This window comes from Vanacampus margaritifer, chromosome 1 (genome assembly GCF_051991255.1).
Source record: "Vanacampus margaritifer isolate UIUO_Vmar chromosome 1, RoL_Vmar_1.0, whole genome shotgun sequence".
Classification (NCBI taxonomy): Eukaryota; Metazoa; Chordata; class Actinopteri; order Syngnathiformes; family Syngnathidae; genus Vanacampus; species Vanacampus margaritifer.
In genome coordinates, this window is record NC_135432.1 from 18,141,419 (window position 1) to 18,164,513 (window position 23,095).

The 23,095-nt window shown below is 38.4% G+C and overlaps 2 protein-coding genes and 1 long non-coding RNA gene across 3 annotated transcripts in view; all 3 read right to left on the reverse strand.

Annotated features, from left to right (window-relative positions):
- Positions 1-780, reverse strand: part of vstm2la (V-set and transmembrane domain containing 2 like a) — a 40,203-nt gene extending 39,423 nt beyond the window's left edge. Inside the window, exon 1 of the mRNA XM_077554362.1 lies at positions 440-780. Coding sequence (XP_077410488.1) covers positions 440-545 — 106 coding nt within the window. The 5' untranslated portion in view covers positions 546-780. The remainder of the gene's footprint in view (positions 1-439) is intronic.
- Positions 781-3,901: 3,121 nt separating this feature from the next.
- Positions 3,902-23,095, reverse strand: part of ctnnbl1 (catenin, beta like 1) — a 42,774-nt gene continuing 23,580 nt past the window's right edge. Inside the window, exons 12-16 of the mRNA XM_077579423.1 lie at positions 22,470-22,567; positions 20,082-20,162; positions 13,486-13,623; positions 12,441-12,513; positions 3,902-4,484 (exon numbers count right to left, since the gene is read on the reverse strand). Of these exons, the coding sequence (XP_077435549.1) occupies positions 4,396-4,484; positions 12,441-12,513; positions 13,486-13,623; positions 20,082-20,162; positions 22,470-22,567 (479 nt within the window). The 3' untranslated portion in view covers positions 3,902-4,395. The remainder of the gene's footprint in view (positions 4,485-12,440; positions 12,514-13,485; positions 13,624-20,081; positions 20,163-22,469; positions 22,568-23,095) is intronic.
- LOC144060183 (uncharacterized) lies at positions 8,179-9,313 on the reverse strand. Its single transcript, XR_013295867.1, has 2 exons — positions 8,633-9,313; positions 8,179-8,324 (listed from the first exon to the last, which is right to left on the reverse strand). It is a non-coding gene; the product is annotated as an uncharacterized LOC144060183 (long non-coding RNA).

A 23,095-nucleotide genomic window follows, 5' to 3' on the forward strand; every position in this document is an offset into this window, starting at 1 on the left:
TGGCACACCCCTAATATTTTCTATCCTCACTCGGGTTTCAGGTGAGCTGGAGCCCATCTCAGATGACTGTGCAAGAAGTGCATGTTACACCCTGGAATGGTCGCCAGTATTTGCGGAACAAAATATAGAGTAAATTGCGATAACATGCATCATAGTTGTCTGTTATTTTCACTGCAGCTGGAATTTGTTGTTGGAGGACTTGTCAATCAAAACTGAGCGTTCTTACCTTTGTCGAGGCAGACTTTTAGATGCAGCTCTTGAATAGGTCTCTGCTTAATGTTGTGTCGATAAACTCTTTTTATTTGTATTCTTTTAGAACAATCAAAGCAACCATCTTAGTTGACCCCCCCTGTTGTGTGTTTAACGCGTGGGAGTGAACGGCATGACCCGAGCAAGCTTCCGAGCGCGGTTCGGGTGTGTTCGCAGTTCGCACGCCTACCGTGTCCGCTGATGTGGTTCTCCGCGTGTCCGTGTCCAGAGTGCCTGGTGGAGACGCACAGCCCCACGTAGTGTAAAGTCCCCAGCAGCACCCTGAAGGCTCCCATCGCGCTTCTTCTCGTGTCTGCGTCTTCTTCTCCTGCTCACATGGGGCGGAGATTCTCCCAATGTTCTTCTCTCCACCTCCTGATGCGTTATATCCACGGGGAGGGGAGAGGGGCTTGTCGTGGCGTGAAAGTGGACGTGGGCGGGCGAGATACACCAAGCGGCCGCAACCTTCCTCAGGAAGCAGCTGAGCTCACCCGGGCTGGAATGACTGACTAGTCTCTCGTCTCCGCCTGCGCGCGCTCGGCTCTATTTGTTGCGGAAGGAGACGTCACTGCGGTGCTGGGGCTTACTGAGGGGGGGCGTCAGCATTCATTCGGGACAATTAATCACTTACCTTTTCTGGTGGTGGTGGGAACTGGGAAATGACAAAATACAAATACTGAAGTCGTTTAGTTAGGTTCACTTAAGAAAACAGTACTTTGGACCAACTTTTTTTTTTTTTGTAATTAATGTAAATCGTTACCACTTTACAGTTTGTCACAGTTAAGATTTTGTTCACGACTTCACGTTAAATGTGCATCTAATTTAATTCAAAAGTATTCCTTTTTATTCCTTACATTACGACCAAGTAAATATACTGTATATGATTTTGGAAAGTCTATAGAGTAGACTATTTTGACTTTTGCACTCCTAAGTGCTACAACATAGCCCTCATGTTTTAAATTTGTGCTAGCATGACAAAAAAATAGGCTCGTTTTTTCTAATCCTCGTGGACGACTTCTGAGTACAAAGGTGTAAATAGAGGAAAGTTAAATCAACAGACAATCAGACTTTGATTGAGAAACATTTACAATAATGTGCATTGTGGCGCTCACGTGACGGTGAGGATCAATGAGCACTTTTGTTGTTGCAAGCAGATGATCTTTGCGTTGCCGCCTTCAACGCACAGAAGGCAGGCAAGTCATTCTTTCCCATGTCATGTACAACCACGCTGTCACGGCGAAATTAAATCACATATGTGACAACAAACTAGAAAAACACCCCCGATAACCAACACAACAACTGGGCACTAACTAACAGAATAATGAACACAGAACATGCATTTAAAACACCATGTTAATCCCCAGTGCCGCAAAGCATGCTGGGAGCGCCTCCAAGCTCCCAGCCACGCTACAGTATCAAAAATGTGTAAATGCTGAGAGAGCACTTACACTAATGCAATAGTGCACCGCCAGTTTAATTGTGCTTCAAGTACACTTATTGTGAATGTTCAGAAATGTGCCGACACAAAACTGCTCACAAATGAGTGAGTACTGAGGGGTGGGGGGAAAATCCTCAGTGCCGATTTTCCTTGTTGCTGTCCATGGTACTGAATCACACATTCAACTAGAGAGCAAGGTTATTTTAGTTAACTAAAACTAACGAAAAAACTAAAACTAAAATTCAATAAAACTATTTTGTTAACGAAATAAATAAAAATGAAAACTCACTGAAACTATATTTTGTGTTTGCAAAACGGACTAAAACTAACTATAATTATAGCAAAAATGTCCTTCGTTTTAGTCTTTGGTAATTAATTTAACTCATGAGCCTTTGGGGATGATTTTTAATGTGATTTTAAGTAGATTTTTTTTTTATATTAACCGGAATAAGGACGTTTGAAGGTGTGTCACACAAGTGACGTCATCTAGCAGCAGCCAATAGAAAAGCACCGTCAGATGATGTTGCTCCAATGGTATTTTTTAAATATTGCGCATAAGTAATACACATTTAAAAAAATAAATAAAAATACTTAAACTAAAACTAAACATTTATGAAATAACTAAAACTAATAAAAAACTAACAGAACCACCCTGAAAACTAATTAAAACTAACTAAATATAAAAACCAAAACTCGAAATGAAATAAAAACTAAAATGAAAAATTCCAAAACTATAATAACCCTGATATGGAGCCACTTGTGTGCACGTGGGCCTTATAACAAATGGGCCATAAGAAGAAAGAAAAAAAAAAACGGGCTTACCACTCAATAAATATGATGCAATACTTTATGCAACATTATGCAATGTTGAGTAAGGCAACTCACAGCCAACACAGAGCATATTGTCCATATTATACTCATAAAGCTGATAGGTCAAAAGTCACCCAAATTGGGTGAAATTGCAAACACGTGCTTTGGGTTGAGGATTTAACCCAGTACGTTAGGTGAAGATTTCGATCTAACGAGGGGTAAAAATCAGGCTAGCAATACAGCGGTAATTAAAAATGATCAAAAAAATATTAACTACCAACATTTTCTAAGATGGCACAACCAATCAATTTTCCGTTGGAGGGCCATCCACACCGGGAAATAAACACCCAATCCGTGTCCCAAATCAGCCACCACCACCATTTCCTAAGAATGTAACATTTACTTAAAAAAATGGCAACCATCTTTACCCCGTCGAAATACAATCTTAAACCCAATTTGCTGGGTCAAAAATAACCAATGAACTCGAGTAAAGATAACCCAATCTGCTCAAAATCCACAGCTACCCAGAAAACATCAACACGGCATTTCCAGCGTGGCACCACCAAGTTTTTAATCCTCTATTCACCTTCTCTCTTCTGTTGGCATTTGGCTCCGCAACAGCAACTCAGCTTTCCTAAATCGTTTTTGAGGGAATTGCAATTTGTAGTTTAAGATAACCATACAACATGAAATCACTGAGGAAAACAGTTTTCGGGATTGGTGGTGTTCAGGTCTGCGTTTTAAATCCTATCTTCTGACTCCGCAGGACCCTTTCTTGTCGGAGTCTCGCTAAAAAGAAAAGGAGGCCAACAGTGTCTCGGCATTGCACTCAGCCATTTGGAAACACAATTATTCGCCCTCCCCTCAGCTGTGAAATTGCTGTTGAACACGATGCAGTCGTAATCACTGATAAGAGATGCACGATTGCCTCTTCTGCCAATACGATATGCAAATCGCGTCCTTTTGTTCTTACCCATGTTTTACTGTTTTTTTTGCCCCCTTAAGGATGAGTACAATCACTACAGAAAAAGAATTGATGGCTCGGAGACAAAAGCTCACGCAACTACCAGATAATTGACACGTGAAACATACAAAGAATAATCTAACAGGAGTTCAGTCTGTGTGTGCCTCCTATACACTTAAGGGTCATATTCTCCCGTGTTCTTAAGTCAGAAAAGGAGAGAATACGCCCTTAGGAGCAGTGGATGTGTTAAAACAAAAAAAGAATAAAAAAGGAAGGATCATGTCTGCCTTTTTAAATGACATTTTAGCCCTCTGTGCAAAACAGCAGCAGGTACATCAGGTCTTGTGGTTCGCATTTGTTAAAACAAGTTTAAATAAGAATCCTTGACAAAGTCGTACTCACTGTGACCTTCCTCAAATAAAGCAAACACGCGATGAGGATTTTATTACCAAATGTTTTATTAGAAAATATTTCCAACTTAAACCCCAAAACAAAGGTTTGTTTGAAAGGAAAAATGGAGAAGCCAAGAGATCATCACTAAGCTTGCGGATTGTGGTGTATTTTCAAACACATTTTCACACTGAATGTTTTGCTCAGCATACTCTACAATAAGATAATTGCACAAAATAATTTTCATATTGGTTCAGTGGGAATTCCACTCCATGATTGCCAGAAACAGAAAACGTTTTTTTTTTTTTTTGTGTGTGTGCTAAATTTGCTTAGTACCTCATGTTATGCACATTGTGGCCTGGCTGTATATGAAAAGAAAACCATCAATCCATAAAGATGCTGTAGAAGGTTTTGACTTTAGCAATACTTTAAACATAAATGTTTAAAGCATGTCAAAAGCAGTATGTTACAGAAAAACAGATACATGCCATTCATCATGGCCACAACTGATCCCAATACAACAAAATGATGTGTGTGTGTGTCATTAAAAGTTTTCTAAAAGGTCCATGATCCGCTTGCGTTCTGCCTCTTTGAACTCCTCACTCTTGCCATCGCCGATGCTTTCCGCGTACTCTGCAAATGAGACAAAGACGGGTGAGAGAGTTCGTAAAGTGACAACTTGAGGATGATGACGGCTATGCATTCCTGACATTGACATCTAAGCTCTGCAGGAAAGATTGAAGAAACAATAAAACATCATTTTTTGACTTGTTGTTTTGCTGATAGATCAAGGAAATAATAAAGCAGGCAGAATATTATTTTAAGGAACGGGAGTTGCTTGAGGGAAGTATTAAGCCTAAATGCATTCAAATGTGTATTGGCTAGCGATGTTAAGGTTGTTAAAACGTTTCACGGTTGTATATGTAAAACAAGCGTTCTTATCACAGTGGCTAAAAACAGAACATGCACTGAAACAAGTCCTCTTGGGGATGAAGAGTGATCGCGCAGATGTACTCTGTGTGTGACTTCTGGTTGCAGCAGCTGCAGCCTCAGTGGGGTCTCCGTTATTGTCTGAGGTGGGAATTATGCATCACGCCCCAAATGAACAGAAATACATTAAAAAAAAAAAAAAGACAGTGAGAAAAGTATTGAGAGAACTTTACTCAAAGACTTGGCAGCTTTTGCGAGACAAACAGCATGTTGTCATGACAAGTCAGTAGGATTTTATATAGACTTATAGAATATTTGAAGGCTCATCAGTCAGTGGGTGCGTGAATGTGCAAATAAGTTGAGTCAATGACAGAAGAGGTAAGCAAGCGGACTAATAAATGTGACACATCAACTAAATAAATTATTTATCTATTTTTAAACAGCTGCATCTTTCACTGGATGTTTCTTCAGCTATAAACATGCCAATCAGCCTTGTAGACACTTTTGTTGACTCTTCATTTTTCCTTAGAACCTTTCCCTTAGGTCGCTAGGCCACTATTCCGTTGCCATGACAACATGCCAGGGTACAATACAGAAGTGTGCAACATTATTACAAAGGTCAAGGATTTGGACTGATGTGTCCACGCTACGCTACGCTACGAAACTAAACAGTAGTGTTTAATAAATAAATAAATAAATAAATAAAATAATAATTTAAATCAATTAGGTGTCCTGCAAATGTCACAAATCAACTGAAGAAATCAGACACCAGTAATTAAGAGGAAAAATTTCATCTATCATCCATATTGTTTATTTTGAGAAGAGTAAAGGTGAGCTGAAGTTGGGTAACTAAAATATCACAAAACAGAAAGGACACCTTGACACGAGATGCCAGCTCATTTTTGGAACTATGTTTAGTAAACCATCTGGTGGGCTTTTATCCTTTCCAAAAAAAAAATCATCCATAATGGCGAAGAGCATTACTATAGTGATGGCAATGCAAAGTGCTCTTAAGTCATGATGGCAAATAATAAGACAACGAGACAACTCAAGTCGACTAGAATTTTCTCACAATATTGCGTGAGGGCACATTTGATTGTTTTATAATTAAGAGTAACTTTTTTTCCTTTTTTTACACAAGTAAAAGTTAAGAATGTTCAAAGGTTGTCTGCACAGTTACTAAAAGGTATTGGGGGAAATGTATGGCTGCAACTAACAATTATTTTAACAAGTAATTAATCTGTCAACGATTTTGTTAATTAACTGATGAAGCAGGTTTAAAAAATAATAATAATAATTCTGTCCCTTTGCTGCAAATTGTATGTCATTTCTCACCCACAGTGCAGAAAATGCATGAATAGAAATTAATTAAGATTCAGGTACTGGATCTGTACATGTCGGAAAATAGGTGAAAATGTTGATCATTGTTTTCCAAAGTAAAAGCAGATGTCTCATTGTTTTCCAAAGTAAAAGCAGATGTCTTATTTTGAAAAACACATCAACAGTCAGTCTGCTTTCATGGAGGACTATAGAACTCTACTATTGGGAGACCGATGTCTCAAGGATTTGGACAACATTAAATGAAACAAAGTATCTAAATAATTAATTGACTACAAAAAATACAGTAATTATCAATTAACTTGATAATTGATCAGTTACTTAAGAAACTTAAGCTTGTAGTAGTGTTTACGGTAAAAGTTTTTTTGTTTTTAATCTGTGTAACCTCTTTCTTTGCAAATATCTCATCTTATAACATGGAGATCTATGACTAAGAGGCAAAGCGGCTAATACATATACTTTTTTTTACAGCTTAATGTAGTTGCTGCTTTAAATCAGGTGGGCTTTATAGTCTGGAAATGACAGTTTATGCTTGGAATCTTTTTTTATTCACTCCAACCCTCTAACATCCTTCCCTTAGGATATCTTTGATGCAACACAAATATGTCATTTCAAATTAACAACCTGCAACATAAGTTACAAACCTTAAGCCGTCTCTAATAGAAAACTTTGCCGGCCTCTCATTTAAGTGAGCTAAAAACCATTAAGGGAAAAAAAAAAGAAGTTCCACACACACATCCAGCTGATTATTTTTTAATTCAATGTATACCTAACATACTGTTCCTGTCAGGTTTAACCATGCAAATGGAACAACATACATATGCAAGTTAGTAAATTATGCAGATCCAGGTCTTAATGCAAAGATGCAATCAGAATCAAATGCAACACATTTCCCCACACAATGACGATTGGAGCGTCGCCATGCTGTTGGCAGCAGCACGCGTGACGGATGGCTCTATCTACCCCGCTACACGCTCGAGGGCCAGAGGGGGTGTGAGTGGAGCCTCTTCAGCTTTATCACACAATGATATAGGAACGACAGATGACACGCTGAAAAAACAAACATCGCTGCTGGCTTGCGTTTCTCTTTTACACACTGCGGTCTGTTGAGTGGTGAACTGAGAATAGTCGCAATTGTGGCAGGACAGGAAGAAGACACGTCACTTTTTGTAAAACAAAGCTTGGCGTCTTCTGAGTCATGTTTCTATGCCCTTACATATTTTACAGAGGGGTTTCGCCTACTTGACTGACCATTACTGGCTAATGTGTGAAAAGAGGAGGGTCTTGGCATTGTCGCACAAATCTGCACGTTTCATATATACCTCTTGTAAACAATGATCAAAGGATTAGAAGACTCAGTGCTTATTTTCCCTCCAATAAAAGTAGTGTGTCGGAGGAGACAAATCCTGATAATGAGTCAGATTATTTTTGAGGAAATAGTCGTTGTGGAAAAGAAGGTATGAAATTCAGTTTTCGGAGTTCACTTGGCTGAATGAATTCAGGGAGAGGGATTCAATCAACTGCAAATCTGCTGTTGATTCCCACTACATACGGGGAACACAAAACTTGCTGCTAATACTGCCAACAGTAACTAGTTCAGCGCAATTGTCAAGGAATTTATCAGTAATGGAGTGAAAACAAGTGGGAATATAAATATTTACTTTGCAAGGCAATTTACAGTGTGTACCCCAAAATTCTCTACCTGGGCCCCTACAATTATAAATTATTTATTTATTCACTTTCCTTTCTTTTCTTTGGTTCTTCCTCGGGTTTCCTGACGGCCTCACGACTAACTGGAGGTGTTCGGTTTAGGTGAACGGTATGAGATTTTTTTTTTTTTCAATAGGTTATTGGTGAACTAATGAATACACACTCACTCGCACGCACGCACATACACATAATCACACACATACAAAAAAAAAAATATATATATATATAAAAAATATTTATTAAAAAAAAAAAAAAAAGGAGAGCAATGATGATGACATGTCAAATCGGTAAAATTACCGAATGAACAATACTGAGCTCTCCAGAAAAAATAAATAAATAAAATAAATAGTTTATAAATTCCTAAATCCTAGTTTTAATCCCCTTTTAGTAATGTGAACCCTACTTTTGAACCCTTATTTTAAAACTCTTAACATTAACACAAATTAAAGCCTACTTTGAAACCATAGCACTAATTTGAAACCCTAATTTGAACACCTGGCCTTAGTTTGAAACCCTACTTTGAAACCATAGCACTAATTTGAAATCCTAATTTGAAACCCTAGCCCTAGTGTGAAACCCTACTTTGAAACCATAGCACTAATTTGAAACCCTAATTTGAACACCTGGCCTTAGTTTGAAACCCTACTTTGAAACCATAGCACTAATTTGAAATCCTAATTTGAAACCCTAGCCCTAGTGTGAAACCCTACTTTGAAACCATAGCACTAATTTGAAACCCTAGCCCTCGTTTAAAACAATACTTTGAAACCATACCACTAATTTAAAAACCCTAATTTGAATACCTGGCCCTTATTTGAAACCCTAGTTTGTAAATCCTAGCCATAGTTTGAAACCCTACTTAGAAATCATAGCACTAATTTGAACACCTGGCCCTTATTTGAAACCCTAATTTGAAACCACAGCCTTTATTTGAAACCCTGATTTTGGAACCTAAGCACTAGTTTGAAACCCTAATTTGAACACCTGGCCCTTATTTGAAACCCTAATTTAAAACCATTGCCCGAGTTTGAAACCCTAATTTGTAACCCTAGCCCTAGTTTAAAACCCTAATTTTGAACACTAGCACTACTTCAAAACACTGATTTGAAACCCTAGCCCTAGTTTGTAACCTTAAAATGAAACTCTATCCCTAGTTTTAAACGCTAATTTGAAACCTAGGCCTAGTTTGAAACCCTGATTTGAGACCCTAGCCCTAGTTTAAAACCCGAATATGAAATCCTAGCCCTAGTTTTAAACCCTAATTTGAAAACCCTCGCCCTAGTTTGAAACCCTAATATGAAACCCTGGCCCTAGTCTGAAACCCTAATTTGAAACCCTTGCCCTAGTTTGAAACCCTTATTAGAAACCCTAGCCCTAGTTTGAAACCCTTATTAGAAACCCTAGCCCTAGTTTGAAACCCTAATATGAAACCCTAGCCCTAGTTTGAAACCCTAGTTTGAAACCCTAATTTGAAACCCCCTAGTTTGAAACCCCCTAGTTTGAAACCCTAATTTGAAACTCTAGCCCTAGTTTGAAACCTTAATTTGAAACCCTAGCCCTAGTTTGAAACCCTAATTTGAGACCCTATCCCTAGTTTGAAACCCAAATTTTAAACCTGAGCCCCAGTTTAAAACCCTAATTTTGAACCCTAGCACTACTTCAAAACCCGTATTTGAAACCCTAGCCCTAGTTTGTAACCTTAAAATGAAACCCTAGTCCTAGTTTTAAACCCTAATATGAAACCCTAGCCCTAGTTTGAAACCCTAATTTGAAACCCTAGCCCTAGTTTGAAACCCTAATATGAAACCCTAGCCCTAGTTTGAAACCCTAATGTAAAACCCGAGCCCTAGTTTGAAACCCTAATGTGAAACCCTAGCCCTAGTTTGAAACCCTAATTTGAAACCCTAGCCCTAGTTTGAAACCATAGTTTGAAACCCTAGTTTGAAACCCTAATTTGAAACCCTAGCCCTAGTTTAAAACCCTAATTTTGAACCCTAGCACTACTTTCAAACCCTAATTTGAAACCCTAGCACTAGTTTCAAACCCTAATTTGAAACCCTAGCCCTAGTTTAAAACCCTAATTTTGATCCCTAGCATTACTTCAAAACCCTTATTTGAAAGCCTAATCCTAGTTTTAAAATTAACATGAAACCCTAGCCTTAGTTTTAAACCCTAATATGAAACCCTAACCCTAGTTTAAAACCCTAATTTTAAACCCTAGCCCTAGTTAAAAACCCTAATTTTGAACCCTAGCACTACTTCAAAACCCTTATTTGAAACCCTAGCCCTAGTTTGAAACCCTAATATGAAACCCTAGCCCTAGTTTGAAACCCTAATTTGAAACCCTAGCCCTAGTTTGAAACCCTAATTTGAAACCCTAGCCCTAGTTTGAAACCCTAGCCCTAGTTTGAAACCCTAGCCCTAGTTTGAAACCTTAGCCCTAGTTTGAAACCCTAATTTCAAACCCTAGCCCTAGTTTGAAACCCTAGCCCTAGTTTGAAACCCTAATTTGAAACCTTAGCCCTAGTTTGAAACCCTAGTTTGAAACCCTAGTTTGAAACCCTAGCCCGAGTTTGAAACCCTAGCCCTAGTTTAAAACCCTAGCCCTAGTTTGAAACCCTAGCCCTAGTTTGAAACCTTAGCGCTAGTTTGAAATCCTAATTTGAAACCCTAGTTTGAAACCCTAATTTGAAACCCTAATTTGAAACCCTAGCCCTAGTTTGAAACCCTAGTTTGAAACCCTAGCCCTAGTTTGAAACCCTAATTTGAAACCCTAGCCCTAGGTTTGAAACCCTAATTTGAAACCCTAGCCCTAGTTTGAAACCCTAATGTGAAACCCGAGCCCTAGTTTGAAACCCTAATGTGAAACCCTAGCCCTAGTTTGAAACCCTACTTTGAAACCCTAGTTTGAAACCCTAGTTTGAAACCCTAATTTGAAACCCTAGCCCTAGTTTAAAACCCTAATTTTGAACCCTAGCACTACTTTCAAACCCTAATTTGAAACCCTAGCACTAGTTTCAAACCCTAATTTGAAACCCTAGCCCTAGTTTAAAACCCTAATTTTGATCTCTAGCATTACTTCAAAACCCTTATTTGAAAGCCCAACCCTAGTTTTAAACTTAACATGAAACCCTAGCCTTAGTTTTAAACCCTAATATGAAACCCTAACCCTAGTTTAAAACCCTAATTTTAAACCCTAGCCCTAGTTAAAAACCCTAATTTTGAACCCTAGCACTACTTCAAAACCCTTATTTGAAACCCTAGCCCTAGTTTGTAACCTTAAAATGAAACCCTAACCCTAGTTTGAAACCCTAATATGAAACCCTATTCCTAGTTTGAAACCCTAGCCCTAGTTTGAAACCCTAATTTGAAACCCTAGCCCTAGTTTGTAACCTTAATATGAAACCCTAGCCCTCGTTTTAAACCCTAATTTGAAACTCTAGCCCTAGTTTGAAACCATAGCACTAATTTGAAACCCTAATTTTAACACCTAGCCCTAGTTTGAAACCCTAGCCCTAGTTTGAAACCCTAATTTGAAGCCCTAGCCCAAGTTTGAAAGCCTTCTTTAAAGCCTTTACCCTAGTTTGAAAATATGTTGAAACCGCTGAGCCACTGAGCGCCTAGCTTTAAAAATTAAAAAAAAAAAAAAAAAAAAAAGTTAGTCTGGCCCTACTGGGTGCTTGTGGTCAGGTAAAACATTTATAATTAATATGTTGTGCAGCATCAGTACAACGTTTTAAAGTACTACAGTAAAAAAATAAGAAGTTTGATTAACGTGACGGTGTGTAATATTTAGTGCCATCTAGTGGTGAACTAATAATTCACTCAATTTAAAACCCCACTAATGATTTCAATAATATGCAATATATATATATATATATATATATATATATATATATATATATAATATGTTCCATATCACATCAACCTACTTTTTTTTATTTTTTTATTTATTTTTTTTACATACAATCGTAGTTCTAGTAATCACTAATTATATTACATGGCTGGCGCCTCACCTTACAAGAGACTGACATGTTCCGCCGCCATCTCCCTGTTACGGATGCCCAAAGGACAAATTCGCAAACGCAGTTAGTCCTGGTGTTGCTTGCATCGAATGTTGGACTGAATGTGTCGACCTTCGCTTACCTTCCACAGCTGGAGCCTGCAGGTGGTCGTCACTGAGTGCCATGATTCGGGCTCCCGCCGCTTGTTAGCCAGTTCAGCCTAACGTAATCTATCTAACCTATCTTTCGCTGTCGCTCGCCGAGATGCTCGTTCGCTCACGTGAAATAAGAATTGGTGGTAGACTTGCAAATGTGGTCTCTCTGAGCCACCGTAGTGTGCATGCTTCATAATGCATGCACTACGGCTGCATTCTATGATATAGTGACATCTCGTGGTCACTTAATACACACTGTCACTTTAAATTTGTCATGTCATTTATTCATCTGGCTATGCTAAATTTATTACAGTGGACAATGAGCAAACAAGGAAATGAAGATGAACAACAAAGAAATTAACTAGAAATGTCTGACAATGTAGATGATTGAATGAGTACTATATTTTTTGGTGGTGCTGCAGGCCATTGACTGAACACAATTAAGGACTCACCTCTCATGATGTGGCGCACGACTTTGACTGAGCCTCCTCTTAAGTTGAGAATTTGTTGAACTCTCTGCTGCAGCTACATTCAGACAAATAAAAAATAAGGTGTAAAACTTCTGAAATACAACAGAAGGTGAATATCATAACAAAAAGGTGGCACTGCCATTTAAATAAAAGGAAACTTGAGATATCTGAGCCAAATTCAAACTAAGGGGACATATTATGGAAAGCTGACTTAAATTCTCTGGGGTGTCTGCCCACCCACCAAGTGTGAAATAAAAGAATCAAGTAAATCTTTTTTTGAGCTGCATATATATATTTTTTTTAATTATCTGTGACCCTGCAGCTTCTGATAATTGGAACCTGCCGAAAGTTTGGCGATCTGATAGATCAAGAGCTTTCAATCCTTTTGGCTTTGGGGGATCAATACAGGGTAGATATTTTTCCAATGATCCCTTAATCGTAACTACCTGGTATGCTTTTAATTGCCATAAGATTTTTTTTTTTCCCAACCATATTAACACCACTCTGCCGGTTTTGTTTTATCATCACTTGACATATTTAAATCATCCATAGTCGGAAAGCAAGATGTGCTGCAATCCAAGCAATTCATGAGTGAAGTGACTTGGCATTGGCTCAGCAATAGTGGGGAGGTCGGTGAGCAGTGGCTGACTTACGTAAGACAAGCCTCTTAAATACAGGCTAATTCCTTTTTTCTTTCTTTCTTTCTTTTTTTTTTTAATACAGGCTAATTTCAATAAGGCTAGCAAAGGAGCATGAAAAGTGTTAAATAATTCTTGGTCCTTGGGGTACTTTGAAGAAAGCATATCACAGACAACTGAGAACAATGAAAACAATGCATAATAGCTCTCTTTTAAACAATTTCATGTATTCTTACCACTCTAAATGCAAGGCTTTTAGCTTTAAAAAAGTCTGATATAGTGGAAAATTCAAATCTGAGATAAGGTCTGTTCAACTTATCAAAAAAAGTTTTATATTCTTTTTTACACAGGAAAACACCACAACCAAGCCTTTCTGTCGATGTTTTTACCTGTGATAGTCCTGAGTTGCTGATCTCCACCATTATGTAGCATATGGACTGAAGAACAAACAGTCCAGCATCCAGTCGACGGAGGTAAAATTCATCCTCCATGTGGTCATCAAGGATTTCACCTCGGCGAACCATCTCCTAAATGCACACACACAGACATCAATTAATCAAGAATAATCACATCCACGGTTCAAACTCTTATGTGTCATGTCCTGATAAACTACAAACGGCCAAAAATAAAATGAATATAAAGTACATTTGATGACTGTACGTTATTTACAACCACTACATAAAAAAATAAAATAAAATCATTCTTGAGAGTATAAGGATTGTACAGATCCTCTTTCCAAATTCAAAACAAAAACAAAAACCTAGACCAGATGAGCAGTTTGTTCATTTCTATTGACAAGCACTGATAAATCATGGCATGAATACACAACATCCACACGAAGCCCAACAAGGCAAACAAATTACAATTCACTGGCTTCTATTGTTCTCTCAACACAAGAAACCACCTAAATACAAAGAGCTACACAGAAAAAATGCAGTGTTTTAATTGAAGTGTTGTTTTGCAGCTCTTTCACAAATCCATTTTCATCACTGACCAGACACACTAATCAATTGATTTCACTGCTAAACAGCACACAGTCAGTACACACTCGCACATAGGCACACTTGCATAGTTATCCATCTTAACAACCCCGTCAGTGTGCCAATAACATAGTGCTGCCAATACACACACAGGCAACATTAATCACCATTAGTGATTAAGTAGCAGACGGGACGGGGAGAGGGGAATTGGTGTGTAAGCCACCGGAGCACCACACAAACAATCCATTTTACCTCTGTAGAGAGAGAGAGAGAGAGAGAGAGAGAGAAAATAAACATAAAGTGCGTTTCTAGTCCTGCATAATGTAGACATGATTTCTTGGCTGTTATTCACATTAACAATAAATGCTAAAGATGTATGAAAACAGTGGTTGGTGAGTGTGCACAAAAAAGCCAGATGGTGATCTTTTATAGTCCAACAAAGAATGGCTTTTTTTTTCTGTGAAAACAACTTAGCAAGGCAAACACAGTAAATCAGGAAAAAGGGCAACTTTTCAAAGCTTTCCTGGTGAAAACAAATAGCCTCCAGCGAGGAGCTTAATAGCGCCACATGTGACATTTGCATCCCTTGGATTTAATCGGTCTTGTCCTTAAAGATCGATGACAGTGCAGAACCCAATTATGGTTTTGCAGTTCAGCTCATTAACACGACTCAATTGCTGAAAGTGCAAGAGAAATATTCATTGAAGGCACAAACCGGAATGAAAAAACAACATACCTAACGTCAATGTCACATTCTGAAGGTGGGCATCATCTTATCTGCTTCCTATGCATTTATGGCTCATTTTCAAGCAACTTATAGATGATGTACACTGTCTACAAGTCATTAGCAAAGCTTTTTCTTGTGCTTTACAATTAACATGAATAGTATTTGCCGTCTTTTGACAATTGGATCGCAGTTATTAGGGTTAAATATTGTCTAGTAGGTGAAAACCTACATTATACATACTGCACAAATGTAGCCAGTGTAGCATGTAATGGTGGGACGCTATATTCTGCCAGGTACTACATCTCCCAGTATGCCTTACAGCTAAAACAGGTGCAATTGCTTAAGCCACCTGATTAAAGCAGGCCTGGAGCAATGGAGAAACAGAGGAATTAAGTAGCAGTCATACAAGGAGCAGGTGGCTGAAAAGAGTTGGAGAAATCATGGAGGAAAACAGGGTTAGGGTTAGGGTTTGTTGGAACATTTACATTTTTGTGGATCCATGTAACTAATTGTTATTTTTATTTTATCAAGTCAAACAATAGCCCTGTCTGTAATAAAATTAAGATAATTTTTTTTTTGGAAACCTTGGACATGAGTGATTTCATCCTGCTCTAGTCCTCTTGTGACAAACTGGGTAGCTGAATCCCCACAAAAGCAGAAGCGACACTGTAGGAACAAAACTTGAGTTCCCTGGCAAAATGAAGAAAACAAAAACAAGTGAAATCTCCCAAAGTCACATGGCAAAAGTTGAGAGATCAGATCAAAGTTTAACTTTGTGGTCGTCCAAAAAGTAGGTCGGGCTTTAGGGTAACACTGCTCATCACTGAAAAGACACATATACCTACAGTGAAGCAAAGAGGGGACAGCGTTGATTCGAACTTTGGCCTTAGGCAAGGTGGAGGTAATTATGAACCCTTCCAAATACCAATAGTGTTAGTGCACAACCTTAAGGAATCTGCTACAAATCAAATAAATGTCAGGAAAAGCCAACTAGAACATCCAAATTTTATTTGTAGTTCATCAGAGGCACTTTAAATGGTGGTAGGAGTGTACTGACTCTCTTTGAAAGTGACTGGTTAGTTCTGAATAATGCCACATCCCAGAAGGTTGACAAATGTGTCTAATCACATTAACTCAGCTGTTTATTTTTATGTCACCTCTCATTTACAGATTATAGGTCAAATTAAATGGTAATTTTTTTTTTTAGATATTACATCTGTTGGTATAATTTTTTTAGATGACAAAAAAATGGTTATCCACTGCCCCTGCTGTTTTCTATATTTCTGTATCTAATTTTGCTTGAGAATTTATAAGCACTATTCCTCCCTGTGGGGCCACATCTTCTGTGATACCCTGAAGCAAAATGAATGCGATGGTGTCAGCATTTAGCAAAACCCCAATTTGAACTGTGTGTGTGTGTGTGGCAAGCTAAATTCTTTATTAGGCTTGAGAAAAATCGAGAGGTTACATAACCTCAATAAAAACCCAGATACAGAGCCTGATTTAAAAAAATATGTCAGCCGCTTTCACTGTATTCCCATTAAATTCACATTAAAGATGTATTTGCAGTGGCACTTTGCTATGTCTTAAGTGTGTTTGTGAATATTCTAATTCATTCAGGTCAAACTATTCTCAGGACATTGAATCGCAATACTGTTCTGCTTGTATTTGAAGACGTCTCACCTCTCACCTGAGAAGGCTTCATTGGTTCATGAAACAAGGCTTGATTAGCACTGCACCAGTCTTGTTGCATGAAGTGAAGCAGCTTGCTTTGATGAGAGACAAAATGTCTTCTAAGGCAACCAGAACAGTCCAGTTGTGATCGATTTAATGCCCCGACTATGTTGGTTTGTGTTGTTGCGGCTTACCCCATAACAATAATTACATACATGCGTGGTAATGTCAGCGTGACGGAAACAATTGTTTTCGGCACAAATGGACGTAGGGAGCAAGTATTACTTCACACACTGTGTTTATGGCTGGTGGCGTTGTGCCTTTGTTATGCCTCTGATACTATGTTGAAAGCCAGCATATCACTACTATTGTTTGACACACAAAAAATCCTCCAAAAGACAATGGTAGATCATTTTAAAGCAATAAATTGCATGAAATTGCTGCAAGAGTACCGATACCTTGAAATAAGGTCAGGTATCGGTCCGATACCGATACGTGGCATAAGCCCCCTTACATACTGCCATGAATGGGAAACAAGTTGCTCAGTGTTCTATCTTAGCTTACGGGTGGGATGGGCTGAGCATCTTTCTGCACTGGAAAAAGGTTGACTGCGTAATATTAGCCCAACATATCTATAACCAAATTTTCAGTACTGGCCGGGTCCAGAATTGGTGCAGCATAAATGTCTTTGGTCACAATTGCTCTATGTATGGATCTGACGGCTCCCGGATTTTAGGTTAGAAGGGAGCATAAAAAAAACCTATAAATTTGATGATTTCAAACTCGTGTCCTGCTTCACGTGATATAAATTGTGATAAACAAGTACAATTGTTTGTACAATTGATTCATCCTCTAATATACATCCCTCCCTCCTATCTGCAGTTGAGGAAATAAATGCCCCCCTTCCACTTGCAGTATTGTAGTTCAGTTAGGGAACGGGTAAGGTATGATAAACGTTAAGCAAAGGAAGCAGGAAAAGTAGCTTTAAGATTAAAATGATGGAATAATACTGATGGGAGAAGGACAGTAAAGAGATACCTCTATGGCAGAAAACTAAGCAGCTTATTTAGGGGAGGGTGGTGGGACTGTTGTCTGCAAGTGACTTTTTCTTTGCTATCCTCTGAAAAACCAGTGGACGTCATGCTGCAAAGAAATCCATTTTGTTTAGCGCTTAAAAACAGGCTTACAGGGGTAAAGGTGCAACAGAGAGATAAAATGGAGCAACGGGAGCCTCACAATTCAAATAAGGGGATGGACATACTGCACCTGGGATGGTGTCTTTAAAACATTCTTCCAAGTCATAGAGACGTCAGCATTTCCTCATCTTTTTTTTTTTTAAGAATTGGAGCTTTACCAGTAGAAAGGAGCTAAAAGTGCATCAAGATAACATTTAGTTTGTATAAGAATTTTATACTTGATACAATGTAATTGTACTCAAGTCACAAACGATTAAAAATACATGCTAGTACGATCATGTCAAAATAATCAGGTTCAAATAATGGGTCATTTAAAATTAAGAGTTTTGAAAGACATTAAATGCATTTAAATGTTATAACTTCAACAAAATGAAATAGCGTTGCTCTGTGTCGAGTATCGCATATTTTTATTACAGGCAAAAAACAATGTATCCAAATAAATTGATAAAACCGATAGCTTAGTCAACTAGTAGGTTGCACTCCTTAAACATTTAAACAAACAAACCAAGTTGAATCAACAAGCAAAGGCGATAAGAACACTGACCACAAAAAGACAGACTTTAGTACGCAGACTTCATTTTCCTCACATGAGATTAGTTATGTGGAACCTATGACTTAGTACCGCCTTTTGTTCCGCCTTCTAATCTTGTGAATAAATGCGCAGAGCAGGGAGGTGGAGGCAGGAAGTCCTTTGGTGCTGAGGGCATCCACTTCCTCCTCTTTGCAGGAAGACAAACTTGTGTGTGGTCCTTGATTCCTGTCTCACGGAGTTGCATCATTTGAGGAAGATTTCATAATAACCCTGACAGGCAATATCTTTACTACTACGTGCAGTTTTGCCTGGACATGTCAACTTTTTTACAACCTGTCTGCACCGGTAAAACTCTGCACTGTCAAACCTGAGGCCGTGAGTTCGATCCCTGCTTTACTCACGAGAGCAAAAAAAAGGTTGGCATTGTGTCATGTTTTACTGTTTTACTCATTTGTCAAATAAGACTTGAAAATTATTATTTTTTTTTTTCTACAAAGGAGGCATATGTTAAAATGGTTATAATGTATCGCATCTCTGTGTATCATTTAAGTATCTTGAGGCCGGGCCGAAGGTCTTCTTTTTTAGAAATGAAAGTAGTATATATGTACATCAAAATTATATCAAGTTGTGAACAAACAAAAACATTTTTAAGTGATAAAAGCCAACGCGAATGAAATCATAACCTCCTTGGCAGAGGTAATGATTATTCTTTCGGATTCAGCTATTACAAAGGATGTCATGTTGACTGTAATATGACAGGAGGATTTTTTTTTACTTATTCTGTCTGTCTGATCAATGCTTGGTATATTTTGGAAATGTAATAAAGGCTGAATGAAATGTTTTGTCTGCGATTGGCTGGCAACCAGTTCAGGGTGTACCCCGCCTACTGCCCGAAGCCAGCTGGGATAGGCTCCAGCACCCCCGCGACCTTTGTGAGGAAAAAGCGGCCAAGAAAATGGATGGATGGATGGATGAAATGTTTTGTATGTTTGATTTGTAAAATAATTTCAAGCTACTGTGCGTGTGTGCCTATCACAAGTTGGGGTGCATATGGGCATGAGTCATAGAATTGAGGAAGGTGACTGTAGGTATGTGGCTTCTAAGATAGTGGTACACATGCAGACAAGGTTTCTTATCACACACAAATCATCCATTTGCCATTTTCGGGGGAAGAAACAAGACAAGAGTGTGACAGAGGCACACTGGGAGAGAAAAAAGTGAAACAAGGAAGATAAAATGTCAACCTGTCTGGCCTTTCAAGGCAATCTCAGGCTGACTGACAAATTAATCTTCCTGTCATCGTAACATGGTCTCCAACTCTTGAACACAAATTCACTCCACCTTCATTCACTTTCCTCCATCTAATGCATATTTATTCGTTTTTTATAGATGTATTTAGACTCTCTCTAGTCTGGCCACAGCTTATTTATTTTCCGTCAAATTATGACCACGTTATCTTACGTCGTCTCCATCATCTGTCTGTTCCACAGCTCCAGAGACATCCAATTGGAAACATCTCAATAGGAAGTGTGCAGATTGTCCTTCCTTTCCTACAATGTGTCATGTTTTTATCAGTCACTGTCAGCGTCTTCCAGAGAGCTTTGGATGTGACACTGCAACAATACCGCAACAAAAAAATATCCTGTTTTTTGATCAACCATCCTGCCTTTTACAACAGGGATTGTGGTTCATATCGCCATCTTTACTGCGAACGTGTAAATGTTTCACAAAAAATAGCGGTGGTTTCAAGGTTTTTCTCCAACCAAAATGGTGCACGATGAGATGCGTTAAAAAAGGTGAGAACGAGGTACTGAGAGAGCGAGTACTCCAGAGAGGGAGGAAAGAATGGATGGAAGGTGAAAGGAGAAATGCTTACATGTTTCTCCCCTTCGATCCTCTTGTCAGCCTGTTGAACGGCCTCCAGGTACTTAAAATGCAACTCCATCAGTCGATCAACCTGGCGAGAATAAGAAATTGAGTCGGGAAGAAAAAAAGCCAGTGAGGCAGCATACAAAAGGCTAAATGGAGAAAAAAAATAGGGAAATTATGTGAGTGCAAAGAATTGACAAAATAAAATGAGAAAGAAAATATAAGACAAAACAGAAAGAAGTGGAAGTGAAGAAGAAATGGTTTTGGCATATAAAGTGGATACAAAAAAAAGTCTGCACACCCCTGTTCAAATGCCAGGGTGTGTTAATATAACAAAAAGAAAGAAACAAAACATCTAGAACTCAATTTAAAAAATCGAAGTTAATACGAAACGTGCACACCCTCATTACTGGGTGTGTTTATGTGTTTAGAATGAATCAACCAATCGTATTCAAACTCATGTTAAATGAGCGCCAGCACACACTTGCCACCATTTAAAGTGCCTTTAATTACCACAAATAACTTCAGCTGTTCTAGTAGGCTTTTCCATTTGTTTGCTTTCTAGCAGACACATGAAGGTTTGCGAAACGGAGTGATATTTGGAACTGTTCAAAATGCATTGCACCCCACCCTAACTAAGCCCCAAAGCATGATGTGCGGCAGGCAGCCACTATACTTGTAGCCAGTTTTTGATGTTTTTCTTTTGGAAGATAAGATTGTTTTCTCTCTCAATTAAGTGATAGGTCACATTAACGGTGGGAAGTTTTTTAAATGATTTATCTTTGATTTTTTTTAAATCACAAAATCTTGCATTTGAACAAGGTTTTACAGAATATTTATATTCACTGTACATAAATACAGGTTTGCGATTGGCTGGCAGCCAGTTCAGGGTGTACCCCGCCTACTGCCCAAAGCCAACTGGGATAGGCTCCAGCGCCCCCCGTGACCCATGTGAGGACAAGCGGTTAAGAAAATGGATGGATGGATGGATGGATAAATACAGGTTACTCTCGATTTACAACAGTCCCAACATGGGCGTTTACATTATGAAGGGTGTATTGCGCAGTGGCGTTAAGAACACATCGTCTCACAGCACAATGTATGCTTAGTTACCTCAGTAGTTATGTTTTTTCATGTATTTTTTTTATTTATGGCCTACAAGTGTTCTTTTTTTTTTTTTTTTAAATTGACTGTAATTATGACTTTACTCCTGTGATAACATAGGTTAGTGAGATTAAGGTGTGTTCTAATTTACACGTTTGGTTTAAGTTTCTGCCGTACAAATTTTGAAACTAAGTTTTTGTTTGTAAATAATATTGCTTTTATAAAGAATCTTATTCAGAACCATAGTGGATTCAAACCAAAACTATCACAAAGTTTTCACTTAATTTGGGGCCACCAGTAGCTTATTCTGCCAGGGCTTTGCGGTTGGACGGCATAGGTTGGAGCCCCACTATGGACAAAAATCTAAAACAAATGGCAAGCAGTTCATGGAGAGATGCTATTGTGCTTGCCGTTTACCGTGAGTAAGGCATCGTCCCCACCATGCCAGCTCAAGTGGGGCAGCACTTTGCGCACCTCTTTGAAAAGCTGACATAAGTTCAATGAGTCAATGGGTACCCTGATGTCCGAAGTACATGAACATGATCAAATTCTGGAGGCATGGCCTTGACTGTGCAAACCTTCACTTGCTGCTCAATTTTGTTTTCAGGAAGTGAAAAATCAAAAAAATCTAAGGACTGTGTTATATATGACGATATCCATCCATCCCTTTTCCGAACTACTTATTCCTCACAAGGGTCGCGGGGGTGCAGGAGACTATCCCAGCTGACATCGGGCAGTCGGCGGGGTACACCCTGAACTGGCTGCCAGCCAATCGCAAAATGTGAATATATTTATTATGAAAATGTGTCACATTGTACAGAGACTAGGAGTAAAAATGTAGTTTTATTCGTATATGATAGGTAATGTTGTAAGGTTACAAATGTGTATAACATCATTTTTTTTGCTACTTATTATGAGTCATAGGGAACTGCCATTTGATATCTGTTATCATATCATATATGTTGCTGATGCTGGTGCTTAATTTTATCATGATATGAGTAATATTTAACAGCACATACCATGCAAATTTTGAAACAGACCACATTCCAGTTTGTTTTCATTAAACAGGTGATTCTGGTACTTTTATTCAGGTGTTCTGTATACTGTATATATATTTTTTTGTCTCCACAAGCCATTTGCGGTATGTTGCTCAAACATGAATTTCCCCATTGTGGAGTTAAGACACACAAATGCCTTAATTACACTGAAAAATACTTTTAATTACAGATGCAGAAGCTGAGGCTTCAGAAAGGAGAAAAGAAATGGAGGGGAAAAAAACAAGCGTACTGACCTTCTCACAGTCATTCTCTGTAAACTTGTTCAGGAGTCTGCTTCTCTGTTGTGACTTGAGATTTCTCAGCATGGAGGCAATTATTGAACAGACGTGCTCTACAAATAATACAGAAGGGAAGGCAAAAGTTAACTGATTGTATTGTACCCTCCGATAAAAACACTTGAGAAAAGGATGCAGAATTAATTTTAGGATGCACATGGTCTTCAATGGTTCTAATGGTAGCAATAAATTAATAGAATAAAATTTACTGCACAACAATTTCTCCAAGTACAATTAATTCTCGATGAGACCGAATGCCTTCCTACTTACTAACAGGTTGTACTAACAGCTGACAATTTATATTAGGTTTATGATACTTAATAAACAATGTATTGTGCACACAGGTTCAGAAGAACATGACATTGTAAAATCTCTGGATATCCAGCATGCGGAGAAAAACATGTAATTGGACTTTTTCAACAAGAGGTCAATATTCTCACTCAACCAGGCTTTTCTGTTGCTAAGCAACAAGAGCACAGGAATCAATCCCATTTTTACTTTTAAAAGAGGTTGGGTTTTTTGTCAGTTGCCTTCGTGACCTGCAGCGTGCTTGCCCATAAGACCTAAAGTACTGGCAGTCGCCA